Here is a 22,037-nt window from a genome sequence, read left to right as displayed (position 1 = left end):
TAATCTACTCCCTGAATTTGAAAACAAATTATGGAAGCCCTTTGCCTTCTTCAAACAGTTTGCAAAGCAGAATAAAACCAAAAAAATCTAAAATCTTTGTGAGAGAAATAATAACTTTCAATAAACATTCTTGATACCACTCAAATTATTTAGGAAAAAATGAGTTAGCTATTAAATGACATGGTATTTGTATAACAACCAGATTAGACTCAGTAACAAAGATAAAACCTCTGTAAAATATCTAGATTTCAGAGAGAAATGGTAAAGAAAAAATGTGGATATATAAAAACATAGATATAAAACGATTCAAAAAAATACCATCGGTCATATAAAAGCTTTTTCTTGTTTTTTCTTTTTTTTTATTAAGGTTAGTATTTAATGCTGCTACAGTTAAATCAAAATTCTCAATCAACAGAATTTTTCCTTTTATCTGAAGGTTTGGAATTCTGTTTTTCTTTGCTTGACTGGAAAGCAGAGAGAGTTTTGAAAAAGATTTAGAGACTCTAAAACCACTCCACAGACCCACTTTGGTTACTACAAGAAATAAACAGTTCCCCTGAAACAGACGATAATTAGGTAGAGGAAAATTCCATCTTTTCTGCCCTCACATCACACCATTGCCCCAAGCAGTCCACAGTGGTCAGAAAAAAACCACATTCTTAATAACAGGAATAGAATACTGAGGTTGAATTGTCAGCCTCCATCCATCAGAACTCCTTACACACCGGCCATAAGTTGAGCAATGCACAAATAATGTTGAGTATTGGGCCTTTAAAAAAAATAAATTGACACAGTAGAGTTCTTCACCCAATACAGATGCATACAATTTATCCCAACTAATTTTAACATAGTAAATCTAAGCATTTTATAAATTGATACTTATTTACATAATATTGTGTTTAGAAGGAAGAAAACAAGCAGCAATATGCATGTGGTATGACAAAATGCCTTCAATCCCAACAGTAATTCAAAAGCTGTATTGGGTAGTAATTCAAAACTTCACTATCTGTGTAATTCACCTGTAAGAAGTCAAAAAACTGATTGAGGCACTTGGTGGCTCATAAATTCACACATGAATAGTTTGAAAACTGACTGATAAAGATTTTTTTGCTTAGCTGGTAAAAATCACAGTGTTAGTATAATAGACTGGACTTCACCAAGACATTGGAATACATGTAAATTCAGCTATAAATTCCCAAATTTATAAATGGGGCATCATCACTGCGTGAGTATCTGAACTGCTTAACACATTTGTCTTTTTTAAAGACAGTTCTCTATAACCGAAATCCATTGTTAAAAGCTTATAAAATGGTAGCATAGAATAAAACACAAAAATATCCCTGTGAATTTATACCTGCAATGTATATGGCAGAAGTCTACCTATGGTAAAAACATTCCAGCTCAGAAGTGAATTAATTTTTCACACAGTGCTGTACAGATGTATGAGATTTCACTTTTAAAGATGAATCCAAAAACATTTTCCATAATTCCTCTCAGCAGACTCGATGTTTTAAGATATGATTTCCCACTCCTCCTTTCATTTTGAGGAAACTGTACACCAAGGAAAACACTCAAGAATTAATTTTTCCAAGCTAATACGATGCTCATAATTTATTCCTTTTATTCCACATTCATCTATTATTTTGGTAATTTTTTATTTTAAAGACAAGATCATGTGCAGTACTAATTAGTAACCCTCTGTGATAAAAGTAGCTTACATTTAATCTCAGAAATAATACTAATAATACCAACAACTTAAACATGTCCCAAAAATGGGAAAAAAACCAAACAAACAGAGTTTGGGGAAAGTCTGACTGCCACTCTCCATTCTCTTCCACCACAAAAAAGCCAGAACAAGCTGTAAGACTGGATATGTTCAGAGAGCAGCATCACTATAAGGCAACTGACCTATCCTTCGATTACGCTTAGCCTTCATTTCAAGGAGATCCATGGAAAAAGTAAGACAGCAATATTAAATTAGTTGGTAGTTCTTCAATAATTCTTCAATAATTTGTTTTCAAAATCAACAGTTGCTTTTGATTTTGAGGTGTATGAGATTAATAATTACTCCTTACATTCTGCAGCCTAACTTTGTTGCATGACAAGCTTAAAACAAGAAAACCATAATCATATGTCTTCTGAATACAAACCAGTAAAAAAAGTAATAACTACATCCACTATGTTAACCAAAGAAAGTAATTTGCTGTGTTTACTGCAAAAAATAAATACTTAAATAAATAAGATAGCCAAATCTGTCACAAACAAATATACCTGGAGAATTAAATAGATGGAAGAGGATTGCAGTCTCCTGTGATGGATAATAACTACTGCAGAAGTCAACTCTCATAGTAAACAAAGTCACAGCACACCAATGATTCCAGCACAGCAGATTTGATACATAAAGAATGACATAATTAACAGAGTTACCTGATTAAAAGAACAATTTATTTTGGGCACAAATTCTTAAGCCAAGGTATCTAAATATTTGATCTGCCTGTTGTCCCTCATTATGCATTGAAATTTGTCTTCTTTCAAAGCAGCACCTCCTACATATACCAGCCACAGAAAGATACAAAGCATGTTTAATTCAAGAAGAATCTATTAAAATTTCTATTTGAAGTGCTGGACTAAAATATTACATTTTTGCTTGAAAAATTCTTTAAAAATATAAGTCAAATAACATGCTAAAAATGGTGGAGTATTTATATATATTGTACTACAACACTTCTGCACAACATCTAAATGTAAACCAACTTCCTCAGATCAGAAGTGCTTATACCACCACCAACACCAAGTTTTTAACTTTTTTTAATGTACATTTAATATCTTTAATCACCTTCTATGATCTTGTCCGTCTTCAAGCTTAAAAGCTATTGCTAAGTGGCAAATAAATATTGTTCGGAAGACAAAAACATCTACACATTACAAATCATGCGATTACTGTAACGTGATACACTTTTTATGCATTACTAAGTGGATAGCTTAAAATAGGTATCTAGATTTAATTCTTAATTAAAATATACTTGAAATTTTTCCTTTAAAATTACTGTAGTTTGAGAACGGGAGCTTAAAATACTTGTTTCAATATTCTATGTATGTCTTAATTTCATGTACAAACTGCATTATCATCATCTTCATAAGATTTGAGCAAATTACTAGCAAATCCAAAGTTAGAAATAAAAATAAAAAACTCAACATAGCAGCTTTTTTTGCAGTACCTCAATCAAGTTTTATTTGGGGAAGATTCAGGTTCACAGATACATTAGACCTGTTCCTACACTCGAAGAATTGCTATTGACATGTAAAAGCAGAAAAAAAGGGAACTAAAACAGCATGCCAATACAGGATATCCCTTGGTTCTGTACTACTTTTCAGTCCAAGAACAGAGCATTTTACAGGAGAAGAAAAGGAGTTTTGAATTTCCAGATAACTTCACCCACAACAGAGGAGGCAGGTAAAGGCCTTCACAGGACATCACAGTCCTACCAGATAAAAATCACAAGAACTTTGCTGCCTTCTGACAAAAAAAAATAATTACTTCTTCTGAAGGATGATGGTGTTCCTCATTTTCAGTTTGTATAATAGCATTAGTATAAAAGGAGTGCCATTCAAGTTTAAAATTCACTGTCTAGATATCTTTTCTTGCAGCAAAATTAAAATCAACCACTTATCTCTACAGGCACCACAGTTTCACATCAGTTCACTGAGGACTAGTATCACGATCGAAAAAACAAAAGGTCAGCTGTAGCAACCCTTCCATAATAGTTTATTTGCAACACCTTTCCCAAGTAAGATTAAAAAGAAAAAAAACAAACAGGCAAAGAACAGGAAGTACACACTGTTAACACCCATACTATTTCTATCTCGTTACATGCACGTCAAAACTAGATTGTTACTGAAAGTTTATTGCAAATACTTCAAAATCTGGAGAAATTATAGTCTATGAGCAACAGGAATAATACAGTGCTTTTCAGACTGTACAGTGCTAAGAGACATTTTAAAAAAAAACCCAAAACAAAACAGGACATTAGCACAAGAATAAGCCCTATAGGAAGAATGAATTTTCTAAGATATTCTGAAATGTAATAGGCACTAAAATGATGAAGGAAAATGGTACTACATACAGCTGTTCTGAAATCTATACAGTACAAATTTCTGACGTATGCACCATTAGGGTATTTTCAGAAATGCCTAAAACCATAGAAATTATCAACCACTATTTCATTCCAGAAATTCCCATTTTCATGAAATAACAACTATACTTAAACAGACTTACACAGTGGTTGAAATCACCCAATTTTAAGAATACAATCACAAACCTCTTACTCATGTTGTATAGTACAGGTATTCTCCACATAACTAAGCAGCCCTCAGTATTTTCAAGAGGCTGCACAAGATTAACACTATCACTCCCCCCTGCTCCAAACAGACAACTTCAGTGCAACGAACAACTTTAATTTTCCTGTATATTACACAATAAATCAAACAAAGTATTAAAAAGCATTAAAAAGATTTTAAATAAAACTATAAAACTGTGTTTATAAAAGTATCTTTTAAAAACTATAAAAAGTCTCCAAACACAAAATCCAATAAAAGAGAATTGCACAGATGAAGGGAGTTGCAAAGCTGATATTCTATGCAAAGTAAACACTTCTTTTGTCACAAGTACATCCCTGTTGCAAAGTCTGAGAGCAGCAAACCGGCTAACCCTACTTATGGTGCAAAATCACTGAGATCATCAGAAGTGTCACATCTCCAAACAAATAAGGCTCAGAATAAATCCTTTGGGCACATTACACTTTTGTTTATAAGGGAGACAACAGCAGATGGACAGCTACACCTTTAATAGCAGCACTATGTGACTGGGTGATCATCGCTGTAAAAATGCAACCCTTGGAAGTAGTTAGAGGAAGTCTTCTGGAAAACTGGAGTTGCCACTGCACACTCAAACACATTGAAGTTGGCCCACTGGCCCATTTACCAAAACCAGTATTTTTTCCTTTTGGGAGGAAGGAAAACACTTTGTGAAAACCTTACCCTTATGGGGGTTTTTTTGGTGTTTTTTTTGTTTGGTGAGTTTTTTGGGTTTTGAGGGGTTTTTTCTTGTTGATGTTGGTTCTGGTTTTTGTTTTGTGTTTGGGTTTTTGAGGCTTTTTTTGTTTGTTTTTGTTTGTTTGTTTGTTTTGTTCTGTTTTCATTTTTTAATATGGGGAAATTTTTCCATAATTCACTATACTGTTTAATGGAACAGTAAAGCTATCTTAACAGATGCCCATTCCTGTCTACCCTGAAGCACACTCCTGCCCTAACATCAGCCATGATGCTTCACAGACCTATTACCTTCTCAAACTTCACTGCACAGTGAAGCTCAGCTTATCAACCCAGCAGAAAATCACTCATTTTTAATGTCCCCACTCCACAGGGCTGAGATTACCCAGGTCAGAACAGAGGAGATGATGCATGGGAAGAAAGTGGTAGCACAGAGAAGAACCAATTCTTTGCAACAAACCCTGTTTTGCAGAACTCAGCCTGCGAGTTCTGGCCTGTGATTGATTGCTTTTTTGCAAATGCCATAGAAGCAGCTAGTGAGCTCAGAGATACTTTTCTACCCTACACAGAATGCATCTCCTAAGAGCTTGAATATCAAGCTACACAAGCTTGCCAGGCATTTTTATTTCTTTAGCCTTTACCAGTAAGGGAAGTCCATTTCAAAGCATTTACTTGCATGGGTTTGTTGCCATTTCAATTAACCACCCTGAAGCTTAAAAGAAACAAACTTACTGTCATTTCTTGTCTAGATTAGCCCTCCAAATACCAACTATTTCCTACTACACTGAAGTACTAGTTAGATAATACCAACATTAGCAGTAATTTTTTGTTCACCTTGAAAAAGTTACTTTCATTTCCATTTCAGCTTATACACTGCTCAGGTGTTTTCTCTATGTTTAAGCAGAAAAACGTTAAAAACTAAATATTTCCCAATCACAGAATCATAGAATCAATTGAGTTGGAATAGACCTCTCAAATCATCAAGTCCAACCTCTGATCCTGCCATGATCACTAGACCATGGCACTAAATGCCACATCCAGTCTCATCTTAAAAACCTCCAGGGACAGGGAATCCACCACCTCCCTGGGCAGCCCATTCCAATGGCTGATTACTCTCTCCATAAAAAATTTCTTCCTAATATCCAACCTAAACCTCCCCTGGCACAGTTTCAGACCATGCCCTCTTGTCCTACTGTTGGTTGCCTGGGAAAAGAGACCAACCCCCACCTGGCTACAACCTCCTTTCAGGGAGTTGTAGAGAGTGAGGAGGTCTCCCCTGTGACTCCTCCAGGCTAAACAACCCCAGCTCCCTCAGCCTCTCCTCATAGGACTTGTGCTCAAGTCCCTTCACCAGCCTCGTTGCTCTCCTCTGGACCTGCTCCAGCACCTTAATATCCTTCCTGAACTGAGGGGCCCAGAACTGGACACAGTACTCCAGGTGTGGCCTCACCAGTGCTGAGTACAGGGGAAGAATCACTTCCCTGGTCCTGTTGGCCACACTGTTCCTGATCCAGGCCAGGATGCCCTTGGCCTTCTTGGCCACCTGGGCACACTGCTGCCTCATGTTCAGCTTCCTGTCAACCCAAACTCTCAAGTCCCTCTCTGCCTGGCTGCTCTCCAGCCACTCCACCCCCAGTCTGTAGCACTGCATGGGGTTGTTGTGGCCAAAGTGCAGGACCCGGCACTTGGCCTTGTTGAACCTCATCCTGTTGGAAGCAGATCATCTCTCCAGTCTGTCCAGGTCCCTCTGCAGAGCCCTCCTGCCTTCCAGCTGTTCAACATTCCTCCCCAACTTGGTGTCATCTGCAAATTTGCTAATGGTGGACTCAATCCCCTCATCCACATCATCAATAAAGATATTAAACAGAACTGAGCCCAACACTGATCCCTGGGGGACACCACTAGCGACCGGCCACCAACTGGATGCAGCCCCGTTCACCAGCACTCTCTGGGCTCAGCCCTCCAGCCAGTTCCTAACCCAGCAGAGAGTGCCCCGTCCAAGCCATGGGCTGCCAGCTTTTTCAGGAGTATTTCAGACAGAAAGTATTCTTAAACCATACTCATAATTTTACCACACTAGTAGGAGGTGGAACACCAGCACTAACTTTTCCAGTGTCATGGTTCAACCCCAGCCAGCAGCTCAGCCCCACACAGGCTGTCACTCATTGCCTGTGGTGGGATGGGGGAAAGAATCAGTAGAGTAGTAGTGACAAAACAGAGAGAGACATATAAACCCTCAAAAAGCTTAAAAGGCTTAAAAATAATTTTGCAGTTTTATAAAACAATAATTTCATTGTATAATTGCATAATGTCAGAGTAAGGTACAATCCCCACAAAAACAAACAAACAAAAAAGTCCACCACATTTGGATGTAACAGAGCATGGAGATCAGAAGACAATCATAAATTAGTGCCTGACGATCACATCAGGAAGACAATCTTTAGGGAAAGTCTCAGATACAACAGAACTTTCTGATAGTTATTATGGATAAATAAAATAAAATAAAATGAAATAAAATAAAATTAAAAAAAAAAAAAAACCAAAACAATACAAAACAGGAGAAAGGAGGAACACTAAGCTAAGGACTCTGAAAAATACTGGGGCAAAACTGAAGTTCTGAAAACATAGTTCTGAAAGGCAGAATAGGACATTCAAGATTAGCTACAACAGGTACCACAGGACCTGTGTCTAAAGTCCAAACACAGTTTTTTAAACATTTGCATTTTGAATAATAAGAACAATAACAGATGAAAGACCAGAGCAAATTCTACAGTAAATAATGCTGTAATTTCTAGGATTAAATACTTAAGGTGTGGAATATGAAAAGCAAGTTTAGGTATGGCTGATAAATTTGCAGTAAAAGTGGAAATCCATGTCCATGCAATTTGCCCTGTCACATACATACCAACAATGCAGTACTTTGGAGAACACAACTAGCTATAAGCACACAAGCTCCTCCTCATATCCCTGTGTGTTCCCAGATACTGGTCACTATAGAAACAGGAGGAGAGGGAATGCAAACATTTGTAGAACCTACTCCCATTACACCTAACTGCAAACAAGGCTTCATCTCTCATACTTAAAACTGTAACCCATGTAAAGTTACAGTGAAGTTCTTTAGGAAACAAAGTGTTTTCACACAGCTTCGGAAATCTGACAAGTTCATTTTTCTAGATTCAGAAAGATAAAAATTCAACTGGAATTTGCAGGAACAGATGATATAAACAAAGATGCCTGTCTGTCATTCATTACTTTTACATAATCTTGTCTTTGCCCCATATAATCAATCTTTGATTGATGCAAATTACCACCATTTTAAAATAATAATGCTGACAGTTTTAAGGATTTGCTTCACAGCATCACACTTGTGATCTCTTTCAGTAAGCATCACAGCTCACTAGGAGATATACTAACAGTTTTGATTTACTGCTATCCTTAAGCAAATGGCTGAATATTTTTACGAAGTACAGTATGGATCAAGATATCAACTTAACAAATGAAGAACTACAAGTAATTCATCTGGAGTTTGCCAGTAATCTCTTTGACAGAAGCTACCACCAGATTAAAAAAAATAAACAAACACTAACTATGAAAATTTGAAGATTTTTATTTCAGCTCAATTTAGGTGACTTTAATATCTAGCAGCACACATTTTAGTGGAAAGATTTTTCATTCTAGTATCATGTAAACTGATTTATGACTAAAGTAGTGTAATAATATCTGGACCACTGACTCAAAGGACAATTAAATATGGCTATTTCAAACATTCAAAAAGGCTCCATGTCCAGCTACCAATTCCTGTTCATCAAGTTTTTAATTAAAAGCTCAAATAACTTGTTCAGCAACACAAGCAGCCAAAGAAACCCCACAAAAAACCCCAAAAGAATCCAAAGTGCCTTCACTCAACACTCTACTTTAATTCAAGATCTATTGTGTCCATTAAAATTTATACAAATCTAGCCTACATAATTAAACTTAAACATTTTGCTTAGTTCAGTAACAATTTATCATTTAAGTAATCAGTACAAAGTACGAACTCAAAAAATTTATTAATTACTGGAATCCAGAGGGGAAAAAAAATATAATTTCACTGCGTATATTTTTTCTGGTCATCTCTTTCAGTATAGCCGTTACATATTACTATGGAGTTTCTTTAGTTTCAGTAAAAGCCTCTTTTGAAGGCAACATGCTATTGCAACTTTCTATTAATTTGCTTTTACTTACATGCATTTTTTTTTTACATAAAATGCTAATAGGTCAAAATACACAAACTACTGTAAAGACAGTGTATGGGCATCTTCTGAGCTGACTACTAATTACATTTCAAATTTCCATTTGCAGTTTGATAGAGCACTTCATAAAAACAGAAACAGAAAAACAGAAATACCATATAGATACTACTAATTTCTGTACTGCCATTGTCTGTAGTGTGTATTTCAATTACAGTATACTCTGGTTCTTTCACTAACTATACCGAAAGCATAGACACTGACTTGGACTTAAAACTCGCACCTTGCTGAACAATCTGCTTGTACGTTGCATTTAGGTTTTTCACATTACATCCATCCACTTGGACTTTAAGCATCAGAATCTTCAACATTAAGAACATTATTTGTTACAGTTCTTCCCAAGTTTGATGTACAAGTTAACTAACACGTCAGACAATAACGTGCAGGCATAAGCAGATGTCACTTGAATGTATAAACAAATGTATTTAACCTTTTCTATTATATGCAAAATACATCACCTGCAAGTATCAAATTAATAATCACTTTATAATGCTGACCAAAATGTAACAGAAAGTTCTGCATCAGCCACTTTTCTACTCCTGTTTTATTCCATCCCTCAGTTCTTTGTTATTACGTTAATTCACAGTGTGTGTACTATATAGTTTTATACATAAAATGTTCATTAAAAGTGGTAGTAAATTACAGCCCAAAGAAATACTCTAAGCAGTATAATAACTAATTTTCATACAGATACAAAAATTGAAAGTTTTTTTACACCGTAGAGTAGGCATAGCCATTGATCAACTACAGGTAACCTAACAAGTAAAGAAGTACAATTAATGCAACAATACGGTTGTTAGTTGCTTTAAAAATGTGTACACACACACACACACACACACACACACTGTACAAGTAAGCCCACAACATGGAACAGTTGGTTAAAAAGCTCAATAAATGCAATACTTGTTAAAAAAGGAAAAAAGAAAAGAAGCACAGAGTGGTGAAACCATATAGCTGACCTTATTAAGACACTTAGGAGTTACTTTGACAGCAATCCTGGCAGCTGAACCGAAGAAGGATCTGTGGAACCAGCACAATATTCCGAAATTATCTGCTGTGCACTGGTAATTCCCTACAGCAAGGACTCAAAGGCCCGTGTCACCACTACAAAGTCAATGCTGCCACCTAGGGTGACGACACCATATTGTACTTATTGTCAGATTACTTACAGAAACCTTTATGTAGAAAATAACACCTGCATAGTGCTTCATATGCCGTTACAACAGATACTTCCTTATGCACATGTACACCAGTACATCACTTTTTTTCTTCTATTAGCATCAAACTCTATATAAATGTTTTATGGTAAGAACAGTATTACAGAAACTGTCCACATGCAACAGATCTAAACAAAAAAAGGGGAAAAAAATATCGAACTCTGAGAAATAAACTGCATCAGATTTCTGAAGAACTGCCCAAACCATTTTACTGAGTTAAAAAAATGAATAAAGTAAATGTTTAAGAAAGGCTTGTTGAAAGACTAAATTTTCCATGAGGCTTTTACTATTAAACAGACATCTCAAACAGTTCTTATGAAGGTATGGCTTCCCATACCTCAGCTTAGTATCAGTACAGTTGTTCAGTGCATTTCTAAAGCGCTGAACTTTATTTCTTTGGTACATCCACCCAGGGAGGTGGTGGATTCACTGTCCCTGGAGGTTTTTAAGATGAGAGTGGATATGGTACTTAGTGCTATGGTCTAGTAACCACAGCGGTGTTGGATCAAGGGTTGGACTTGATGATCTCGGAGGTCTTTTCCAACCCGGCTGAGTCTATGATTCTGTGATTAGTTGGTTTTGGTGCATATGTAACGTGTTTCAGAAACTAAAATACAAGAGGGACTTTATTGCTACTAGTTTACAGCACCAGCATGTCATCTGTACAACGTTTTTGCTTTAGAAAACTCTAATTTAATACTTGATGGAAGATAAAGCACCATTATCCAAAGCTACAATACAGAGATATCAATCTCAGTATCGACATAATTCTTTACCATGAGGGCAGTAAGGCACTGGAAAAAACTGCCCAGAGATGTTGCAGAGGCCTCATCCCTGGAAGGGGCCAGGTTGGATAAGGCTTTGAGCCTCCTGGTTACTGGGATACGTCCTCGAACATGGCAGAGGGGGTGGAACCAGATGATGTTTAAGGTCCCTTCCAACCCCAACCATTCTAAGATTCTATAATCATCCTAAATACATATACACATTTAGCAAGCAATTAGTTATTGAGAGATACTTTAGCTGAATAACTATCAATTATGTAAGTTCTAAGTATAACAAGATACATGGAGTTACAGTGCTATGTGATTTAGTATGTTGCTTGCTTAGGATCAGTAGTTGGAATTGCTGGAGCCTTAGGCCAGAAGCTGCAAACTTGGACCTGGATATGCTTTCCGTTGGAATAATTAATTGGCTTAGTCATCTCCTCAGTAACTGGTACAATGCTGTGCTTTGGCTTTAGTATGAGAAGAATACTGATAATACACTGAAGTTTTGGTTGTTGCTAAGCAATGTTTATTATCCTAAGTCTAGTGGTTTTTTACCTTTCCATGCTCTGCCAGTGAGCAGGTGAACTAGAAAACCAGATGAGGAGGCTACAGTTGTCAGCAGAAGCTGCCACACAACAAGACAAGAAGTCAACTCAAAGTTCAAGAAAGAATTCATTAAGGTGTTACAAGACCATAGAACAAAAATTATTATTGGAACACAGTGTGTGAAGAGCACATGAGCAGCAGAGGTATAAGTCATAAGGATATAAATTCCCAGGGATTTCCACTCTATTGGATCATTTATTTTTATAAATCCAGTGCCTGAGACTCTGCTGCAGACAACCTGGTTGTGCCTAAAGAAGGAAGTGTCCACAAAGAAAACCAGCAGCAGGGTCCTGCTGAACATGAGATTTTGGTTAAAAAAACTCATATTGAAGGGGTAAGTCTGAACAACTACAGCTCTTTTTGAAACCTCAAATAATGAAATAAATTAGTTAGAAAGTAATTTGGGAAAGTATGCAAAAAGAAGCATGGGAAAACACCCCTTTTCCTGAAATTCCTCCAAGTAGAACAGTTTTAAGTAATTGTATGTAAAAAGTGAAATAGTATATGGTATATGTTGTGGGGAATGGAAAAAGGATAGGGATGTTACAATCTTTTGGAATGTTTTTCAATAAACTTTCTTTCATTTAGTTGCTACCAGTGAAACAAAGTAAGTTATGTCTATACATTCTACACCTCTGAGGTGTTCATATGCCTCATAATACTGACTTCTCTCCTGAAACAATTTGTCTGGACTAAACTCAGAGTAAAGTACTCTCCTCTCCACGTTTACCCTGTGTCATGCACAGGGTACAGTGCTGAAGAAGTAAGTGTTTTGTAGATGACTTGTATGAAGTAGAAAGAGAAATGCTTCCCAAAGTAAAAAAATAGGAGGAGGGTGGAGAACCTCAGTAAGACATAAATGAACCATACACAATGCTGATTATTCAGAAAGCATGAAAATTAATTTTATTTTTTCCTATACATTTTATATTAGGATTATTCCAGTCCATGCTTTAAAAGCATATGTTAAGTGTTCAGTTATGTGACAAAACTGAAATGTTTTGTTTAGTCTATCTTAATTCTTTTTTACTAAAACTAAAAAAGTATATTATTCACATATCTCAAATATTTTAGTTTGTATCAAACATAGCATCACAGTTAACATGAATTTCAACTCTTATCTGCTGCAAACTGCAAAGGTGGGCAGAACGCTAACAGAATACTCACCTTTAAGAAAATCGTTAAATTAACGTTAAATAACTAAAATATTTACTAAAGAAGTGTTATCACACATCAAACATATTGCCAATTGGGCCAAAATCTCCAAGTGTTATCTTGAAATGTCCTCCACTCACAGCAGACACTGTTCCTGAACAGAAGTAAGAGACTAGAAAGAACTAAAAACATGGTCAAGTTAGAACATAACTGCCTTAATGAACGTATCTGGGAACCATCAGACACATAATTTGTCTTTAAGGATCTACTTCACAAGATCATTTTACTGGAAAGGAAGAAATGTTGCCAGTGTTCTACCTATAGTAGTTTAGTTGCAGTATTATTTCCCATCTACCATTAAAAGGGCTTGAAAAAGAGAAAGGAGATTAAGGAAAGTAAGTCTAGAGGTAGGAATGTTGTCATTCTCTTCCACCATCTAAAACTCCACCTCCCTTTATCTTTAGAAGATCTTTCTCATCATTCACATCCAATTCATCATGAAAAAAACACAGACATTGGGTGGAAAAGGGAGGAACAAATTTGTAACTTCTACCTGTTAAGTTTCAGCAACCACTGTATTTTAGCCATTTTAGCTGTTAAGTCACTCAATTAAGGAAAGGTAATTAAAAAGAAAAGAGCGTGTAAAATCAAACTAGTTAAGTGGAGAAGGTTTTTCTTCAGCTCTAAAATGAGCTCCCAAATCTAGATCAACTCTGTTAATAGTAAAGAAAGGAGAGTTTACAGACAGCTTGTACCAAATTGCTTCTGGAGGTAATCCTCGCCTTTGGGTGCACTGTAGTCACAAATTTCTGCATCTCTCTATGATGAAGTCACAAAACCTTTAAAACCTTTCGAGATTCCACTCTTCTATGAAATGCTGCAATGAAAAGTGTTAATTCTCCTTGAAAATTCAGGCTAAGTACACCACAGTCTTTGTCTCAGTGAGAGTACTATAAGCTAGTGTGGAGCATTTCTCTGATTTTGCAGCTGAAGGTATGTGCTCTCTATCTGGGGTGGACAGACAAAAAAACCAACCAACCAAAACCAAAACAAACCCAAAACCAGTTGGTTAACAGATAACAATGAAATTAACCCATTCATCTTCCACCAGCTGAATTTACATTAATCATGCACGTGATGAAAACATGGAAGCTATAGCAGTCCATACCAGTCACAACCATAAAATAGGAAGTCCAACTAAACCAAGAAGCTAAGAAATTTTCTGGTTTTGTCTGGGCAGAGTTATAATCTGTTTTCTGAATTTCTGATAGATTACTTGATTGTACCACAGTGCTTGGAGACAGGTAAGGAGAGACATCCCAACATACCAGCACACACAAGCTTCACTATACTTAAAAGTCCTGCATTGTCATAATTTTTTTTTTCACTAGGTTCCCAATTCAGCCACTATGCTTCAGAAAAGAGGTTCAGCATATAATTTTCTTTAATTCAAAGCACAGAAGAAAAATAAACATATTTTCAAGAGATACAAATCCTAAACAGTTATATAAACAACAAGAACCTTTTATTAATTTAGCCTTGCAACATTAACTTTTTCCTCTCAGATCTTTTGTGCCATTTATTATTTGCAGCTTTCACTTATTACCACGACATAATCAGCACTTCAGAGATAGGAAAGGCTCTAGTTTTCTGTGAAATGTCTAGCATATTCAACAATCAGAACATAAATTCTGCTTTCTCTGTTTCTGCTCAGCAGTCTGATAATGGAGTTACTTAGCAACAGATGAAGCAAGTGAACTGTGCTGCCTGATTCACGCACATTTTACTGCAAAGTAACACTCACAAAGGCATTATTTAGCTGCTGGTTGCCTTCGCGTGGTTGAAGCGAAAAAACCCATTAGTGTGAGACGAGACTACATGAAAACTCAACTATCATGTGCTATCTGTAATGCACTACACATCTTGAAATTAACAGAAATTGCCTGTAAGAGTCACATTTTGAGCACCTCTGAAAAAGGAATAAACAAGAAAATACAAAACACAGACTCTGTTTGCAGTATTCACATGGAAGCTACAGCAGTTGCTTACAAAGCTGGGGAAGGAGTATTCTTTCCACAGCATACTTACAATCTGTGAATTTCAAAAACACAAAACAAGCCCTTGTGAGTCAAGAACACTCTTCTTGCCACACAATATTTTGATTTCATAGAACGAATACCTACTTATTTTGAAAACACACATACATACACTTATTTCCCCAAACCACCTTCACCAAAAGAGTAGGAATACTAAAGGTTTTTTTTAAAAAGACAGTCTTACAGACAAAAGTAACCCACAGAATTGGAGAAATCATTTGCCAACCATTACTCCCTTTTAAGATAACTCCGTGGCATTAAACAGTTACTATTGTTTTTTATTTATTTTGGAATGTGAAAACTTTTCTTTTACCAACTGCATGAGAACTTGTACAATTTCTTTTTGTTCATCTTACAAAATTACATTTTCAACTAGATTTGAAAGTCTCTTGCCCCTGGCAAGGGGAAAGCACAGCAGTTTCTGAAGCTTTGTCATGTAGTGGCATTGTTCAAGTGTTATTTTATTCTAAAGATTCAACACTCTGGAGTTGATAACAGCTTTACAACTTATTTCATGTTGTGCTGGTTTAAAGGTAAACTGGCAGGGGGAATGAACCCAACTCAAAAGAGATTATACATCAGAATAACAATTTAATAAAAATAATACAATAAATACAATTATACAGACAAACAATTGGTTTTAGCCTACAAAAACCCAGATGTATAACCCAGCACCGTGGGGCATGAACAGAGTGGTGTTCGTTGGCTCTCGTGCTGAGACCCTCGTTGTTCCCTGAGTCCAAAGTAAAAGGAGAGTAAAAAAAAAACAAAAACCTGTTGGTGCGAGTGGTGGTCGCAGTCCAGTCGAGAGTGGTGGTCGCAGTCCGGTCGAGAGTGGTGGTCCTCCTCTGGAACCCACGAGTGGTACCAGAAATCCCAAGACCCCAAGATTATATACCCTCAGGTTCAGGCAGGAATGCCCAGTACCTCCCCCAGGACAGGGAGTTCTATAATGGGTGACTGTGAGTCGTGGGTGTGAAGACAGGAACATCCTCCTATCTCACAGGCCTCTTAACACCCAGTTTATAGCCTGAGGGGTCAGGTGTGCTCTGGGCAGCTGCTGCAAATGGTCTGTTGTTAACAGTTCCTGGAAATGACATGGAGGCTGTAGAATACACAGTTTGGGTTACACCCACACAGTGATGAACTGGTCCCAGCTGTTCTACCTAGGACACATATCGAGATTTATGGAGCTGAAGTGGGACTTTACAAAGCTAACCACTGAGATCTCAGTCTGGTCATTATCTCCTATTTTTTCGACTTTCCACAATTCTGACCAAAACCAATATTTACCTGCCTTTTTTTTTTTAAATACAAACCATTCTCAAATCAACTATCTTAAGCATTAGTATATCTTTTATCTATTTGAAGCCAAGTATCAGATAATTCTTGAATACAACGTACATTGTTTTCTTACAATCACAATTTGTTTGTTCCGGTTGAACAATTTTTAAAAAAAAGGTTATAACCATAACATTAGCTGATAAGTTAAAAATTCAACTGCAAGCTTGCCTACTTACTTGCAAGAAAAAAATTCAAAAAATAAAACCCAAAAAACATAAAGTTGGTGTTCTACTACACCATTTAGTAGCTACCAGCTTTCTACATTAGAAACCATCATTTCAGAGGCTCTTGTAACTAGGACACAAAATTGTTTTATTACTTCTCGACTTCCTTTTACTAGCACAGGCACACTGCTCTACTTTATCCTGATGAGAAAGTGGCATATTTCAAGAAAATATTATCAGCGCATATTACTTGTAATCAAGAACCCAACCTCCAAATATCTTGTAATTTAGGTAAGTTTGCATTTTTTACTGTACTTGTAGAAACAAAAGAAACATTCCACATGAACTAAGCATTTTCCTACAGAAATCAGGCATCTCCCAAACAATTACTCCTGGAATGTTATGTTGAAAACTAAAAGTTAATATGTTTAGCTTAACTTGTACTTTGGGTCACCTTCCAAGCCACCTCTGCAGAATCGCAATTTTCACAGCTAGAGAACGTTTTTAAGCAATTCACTGGTAAAAAGCAGCTATTCAGAAGAACATTTTAAACAGATAAAAAGTAGGAGAAAGCTTTTGACAATGAAAATACCTTGGGAAGTAAAAAATCATGACATGTACTTACTAATTTGTTTTCTTGCATATATATTCTTTGCAACTTCAGACAGCCTTTAGCTATAATGATCATTCCTTCATCTGAGATCTTGTAACATTGTCCAAAATGTATGTCTTTCAATTCTCTGCACTTTGAACCCAGCTGTAATTAATGAAATCAAAGGAAAAAGAAACAACGACAGGATTTGACTGAAGAGTCAGGAATTAAGATTCCTCCTCTTTCTCCACCCCCATTAAAAATTATCTTTCTTTACAGACTTCTTAACTACTACATGCAAACAAGAAAGATTTTAATTACATACATGACAAAATGAAGCTGCTAAATACAGTCAATAAAACGTAGCTAAGAACAGTACGTAAGAACTAGGGTTTTTATTGGGTATATATGTAAGTAGCTAACAATGCCTTTATGCTCAACCATTAACAGCATATTTGATTTACCCTAACTACTTCACAGCTTAAGCTAAATGCTCCTTTAAAGTTGATTAAACCTTCCTGCACGCCTAACAAAGAAAGATGTGTCACCTTCAGTCTTCATGATACAAAAAGGAGTTATTTAAACGCAGGTTCAGAACAGCAACCAAGCTCAGGAAAATTCAGTCAGACAGAAGTGAAGTATAGGATGTCAAACTACAGATTTAGCAATAAAAGGGATCATTTAATCCCTAGGTATTAAAAAGAAAAAAAAAGTGAACAGCATTTACTGGACCGAACTCACCATATAACAATTTTTAAAACAGAAGCTTTTTTCTAATTTTAATTAAATCTTAAGAGGAGTACGGAGTACATTCTTCCAGGTCCCTTTTTGCACTTGGTAAGAAGTTGAAATACACTAAGTTTACACAGGAAATTTGTGGAATGGATGGTTACCTGCTTTAGGCCTTCATCGGTGAGTCTGTCTTGATTGCCCACATGCACTTTCTGAAGAAGAGGACACTGAGAGGCAACTGCAATAATAGAGGTGTCAGAAAGCTGTTTACACCTGTAGGCAGTATACCTTAGGAGCCCAGGACATTTAATTGCTAATATGCATACTCCTGTATCAGATACATTGCGACAATCAGAGATATTGATTTCAGTAATATTCTGACTTCTTGATGCTATTTTTTCCAACAGCTCATCAGTGACCTGCAAAGAAAAAAAAAAAAACCAAATACTCAAACATAACTTTTTCCATTAAAATCTTTAAATTTCACTAGGACAAAAATGACTCTTTGAAAGACGCATTTCCATGAGCTATTGGGAGAATGTAACTACATACCTTTACAAATACCACCTGAGTGAATATTTTACTGTAATTGATTTGTTTGGGGGGTGGGGGTTTAATGCTTTTGATGGAACATGGACAACCGGGAGAAAGCCAATTCTGACAAAGACTATTTAGATTGTGGCTAGATGCTTTCAGGATAAAGCTGACAGAGCAACATAAGCAATATCTAGACAAACAGAATAAATTTGGGCAGCTCCAGGAATTTGTGTTGCCACAAAAAGAACCACAAACAGCTGCCCAACTTGCCAGAAGTTCTCAAGTTCAGACTGAGCTCCACAGTTAGGAGGGCAACCTGTACCTACTTCCCTTTTCAGTAATTGCAAAGAGGCTATGTGTGATGTCCTGGTATTAGAAATATAAATTACTTGCTGGTAGAACTGCCTTATTAAGGTTGAGGGCTTGATGTGTTTCAGTGACCTCAGCTCCTGGGGGAGGTAAACAAAGCTTGGGGAGATGATGTACTACTCGCAGTAGACACAGAGAATGCAGAATGTACAGACCACAAGTACATTTGGCAGAACTCCCAAGATAAGCAAGAAACTAACAAAGCCAACTCAGCTGAAATCAGCTCCAACTGCGTAAAAGATAATTCTGGCAGGGGGAGATGGCAACCATCACAGATCACTGATCCAAGAAACCCCCCAGCCCAAAAAGTGGAAGACTGAGCATATGGATTAATTGGCATAAGAACTGACTCATTTAACCAATAGAAGGTAGATTACTAACGAATAAGAGAACCATGTAACTTGTAACCAGTGAGCATTACTGCCTTTGTTTACTAAAATGTATAAATAATGAAAAGTTTTGATGGTTCTAGTGCTGGCTTTGTGGATTTACCATGTAGCCCCCCCCCCCCCCTGCAGAACTGTAAACAAATCAAGTATCATCTCAACTCTGTGTGGGGATCAGCCTCTTGTACCCCAGGTGAAAGAACTTGTTTTGGGACAACCGTTTTGGTGACTCAGATGGGACCAAACCCACAATGCCCCTCTGACTGGCTAGAAACATTTGCTAGTGATACTAGACCAGCTATCAGGCTTGGTAGAGATCATTAGCCCTAATTCTGTTATGTTTGTTACTTGTAATAATGTTGTGTGGAAGGGCAGTGGTTAAATACCTTGAAACTTTTCTTTTACCCTTGTAGTATATTAGTGGGTATGCTCGATTAAAACACAGGGAGGACTGTTGAAGAATACATTTAGTACAGGTAGCTCTGTGTGCAGCTACAGTGAAACTACAGCCCGAGGCAAGAGGTCATCAACTGGTGCTGACCCTTTGCATAACAAAGGGCACAGGGACCAGTGCACAGCCAGGTGAGGGACACTCAGGGACACAGCAGGAGCCGAGGACTCAGCAAGAAGACCCCACACTTCCCCCCATACAGACTGTGAGGGTTTAAATGCCCAGGGGTCCCTGGCACAGATGAGATTGAGCTTTAACCCTAAAGAGAGCAAGAGAGCAACACGAATCTCTCTTGGTTTTGTCTGATACAGTTAAGGAACAGTCTTCACTGCATTCAATCTGTTTTCCATTTGTAGCAAGTCTAAGCTTTTTTCTTGCTATTTCATCAGGGACCTGTTTGCTAGACAACGGCTGAGCTGCTTTTTCCTGGGGTATAGTTACTTTTCTTCACAGTGGCTAGTGCAGGGCTGTGTTTTGGCTTTGTGCTGTTTGTTACTGCTGAGCAGGGCTTACACAGAGCCAAGGCCTTTTCTGAATTCCATACTGCCACACTGGTGAGGAGGCTGGGGGAGCACGGGAGGCTGGGAGGGGATACAGCTAGGAAAAGTGACCCTAACTGACCAAAGCAATATTCCAGAACATATGGTATCATGCTCAGTATATAAAGTGGGAGGAAGAAGGAGGAAGGGGGCCATGTTTGGAGTGATGGCGCTTGGCTTCCCAAGTCACCATCACACATGATAGAGCCCTGCTCTCCTGGAGATGGCTGAACACCTGCCAGCCCATGGGAAGCAGTGAATTAATTCCTTGGTTTGCTTTGTTTGTGTGTGCGGCTTTTACATTCCCTATTAAACTGTCTTTATCTCAACCCATGACTTTTCGAGCTTTTACCCTTTTGATTGTCTCCCCAGTCCTGCTGCTCTGAAAGTGAGGGAGGCGCTGCTGGCTGGTGTTAAACCACCACAGTGACAAATTTAAAAAAAAAAAAAATCCAAGTAAAAACCACAAACAAACAATGCCTGATCAAAGACACACACAAAAAAACCCCCACAACAAAACAAAAACAACCAAAAAAGCCCAAATCACCAAACTCTCTCCACACTTCTCCAAGACGAACATTTGTTCTTAATATGGGTTTCAGAACTCCATAAAACCCTGGCAATTTCTTAGAACAATGCCACAACTGATAAACTCTAGTGAAATCCTTTACAGGAGATACCTAATAGACAAAACCATTAAAAATCTTTGTAGCAAAATAAGGCTACAGCTCAAGACACTGAAGAAGAAACTACTTTTTTGACACACAACACCTACAGAGCTAAAAGACAGACCCCTGGTGTGAGGGTGCTTTGGAGTCCCTTGAGGAAAGAAAATAAAAATCAGACAATCTGCTACATAACTTTTCTATAGTGGTTCAGAAACATGTTAACTAGTAACTCCAGAAGCAAGAGAATTTGCATTCTCTCTTACGAATTGATGACCTGAAAATAATACACCATATGTATTCTATATTCCAACACAGATGAGTTTATATTGTTCCTTCTTCAAATGGGACCCTCGAATTCCCATGAATTTTCATGAAACTCTAAAGGAAGTGTTTATAAACCCCTTCAAGTAACTAATTAACAAGAAACTTCAAGAGCATGATGCAGACCTGAGACAGGTAACCCACAACCCATTTCAAACAGCACTTGTCCTTACACCATTTAACTATAGATCTCAGTCAAAATACACTATATTTAAGTAGTGTAATTAATAGCGTAAAAATTAAGCTAATGTAAGGGTCCGGACACTTTCAGCCTAGAGTAAAAAAATCCTTGAAAGCACAGATATCACCATTTTTTGTGTTTCTTTTGTTTGCCCTCAGTCCAAAGTACAAGTTCTGAGTTATCAAAACACTTTTTCTGCAATGATATTTTCATACCTGCTGACGACTACTGAGATCCAGTTGCTTCCAAAACTGAAAATCTAAACAGAGGTCACGCCAATATTTACAGACTAATGACACCGAAAGGCAACGCTCATTCAGAGATAAGTTGGAAAATATCTGTAAAGAAAGAAAAAAAATATTTGTCAGATGTAATCATATTTTGAAAACAGAAATATTTTATTACTAATTCATCTTGTAAAAGACAGGAAAACATTAGCATGCATTGTAACACACAGATCTAGAATTTGCCCCCAACTTGATTAGTCAGGGACAATAACAAAAAAACCTACATCCCACAAGAACAAACAATATTAATAAGACACCTCAGCACAACCAACAACAGAATGTAT

General features: G+C 37.1%; 1 protein-coding gene across 3 annotated transcripts in view; it reads right to left on the bottom strand.

Annotated features, from left to right (window-relative positions):
• FBXL17 (F-box and leucine rich repeat protein 17) overlaps positions 1-22,037 on the bottom strand; it is a 294,838-nt gene that overhangs the window by 257,794 nt on the left and 15,007 nt on the right. For all 3 annotated transcript variants that reach the window (XM_032675618.1, XM_032675617.1, XM_032675616.1), the window contains exons 2-4: positions 21,682-21,804; positions 18,176-18,433; positions 17,316-17,447 (exon numbers count right to left, since the gene is read on the bottom strand). In XM_032675618.1, coding sequence (XP_032531509.1) covers positions 17,316-17,447; positions 18,176-18,433; positions 21,682-21,804 — 513 coding nt within the window. The remainder of the gene's footprint in view (positions 1-17,315; positions 17,448-18,175; positions 18,434-21,681; positions 21,805-22,037) is intronic.

This window comes from Chiroxiphia lanceolata, chromosome Z (genome assembly GCF_009829145.1).
Source record: "Chiroxiphia lanceolata isolate bChiLan1 chromosome Z, bChiLan1.pri, whole genome shotgun sequence".
NCBI classification, from domain to species: Eukaryota; Metazoa; Chordata; class Aves; order Passeriformes; family Pipridae; genus Chiroxiphia; species Chiroxiphia lanceolata.
Note: the sequence above shows the minus strand (reverse complement) of the source record. Positions and strands in the feature narration are given on the sequence as shown.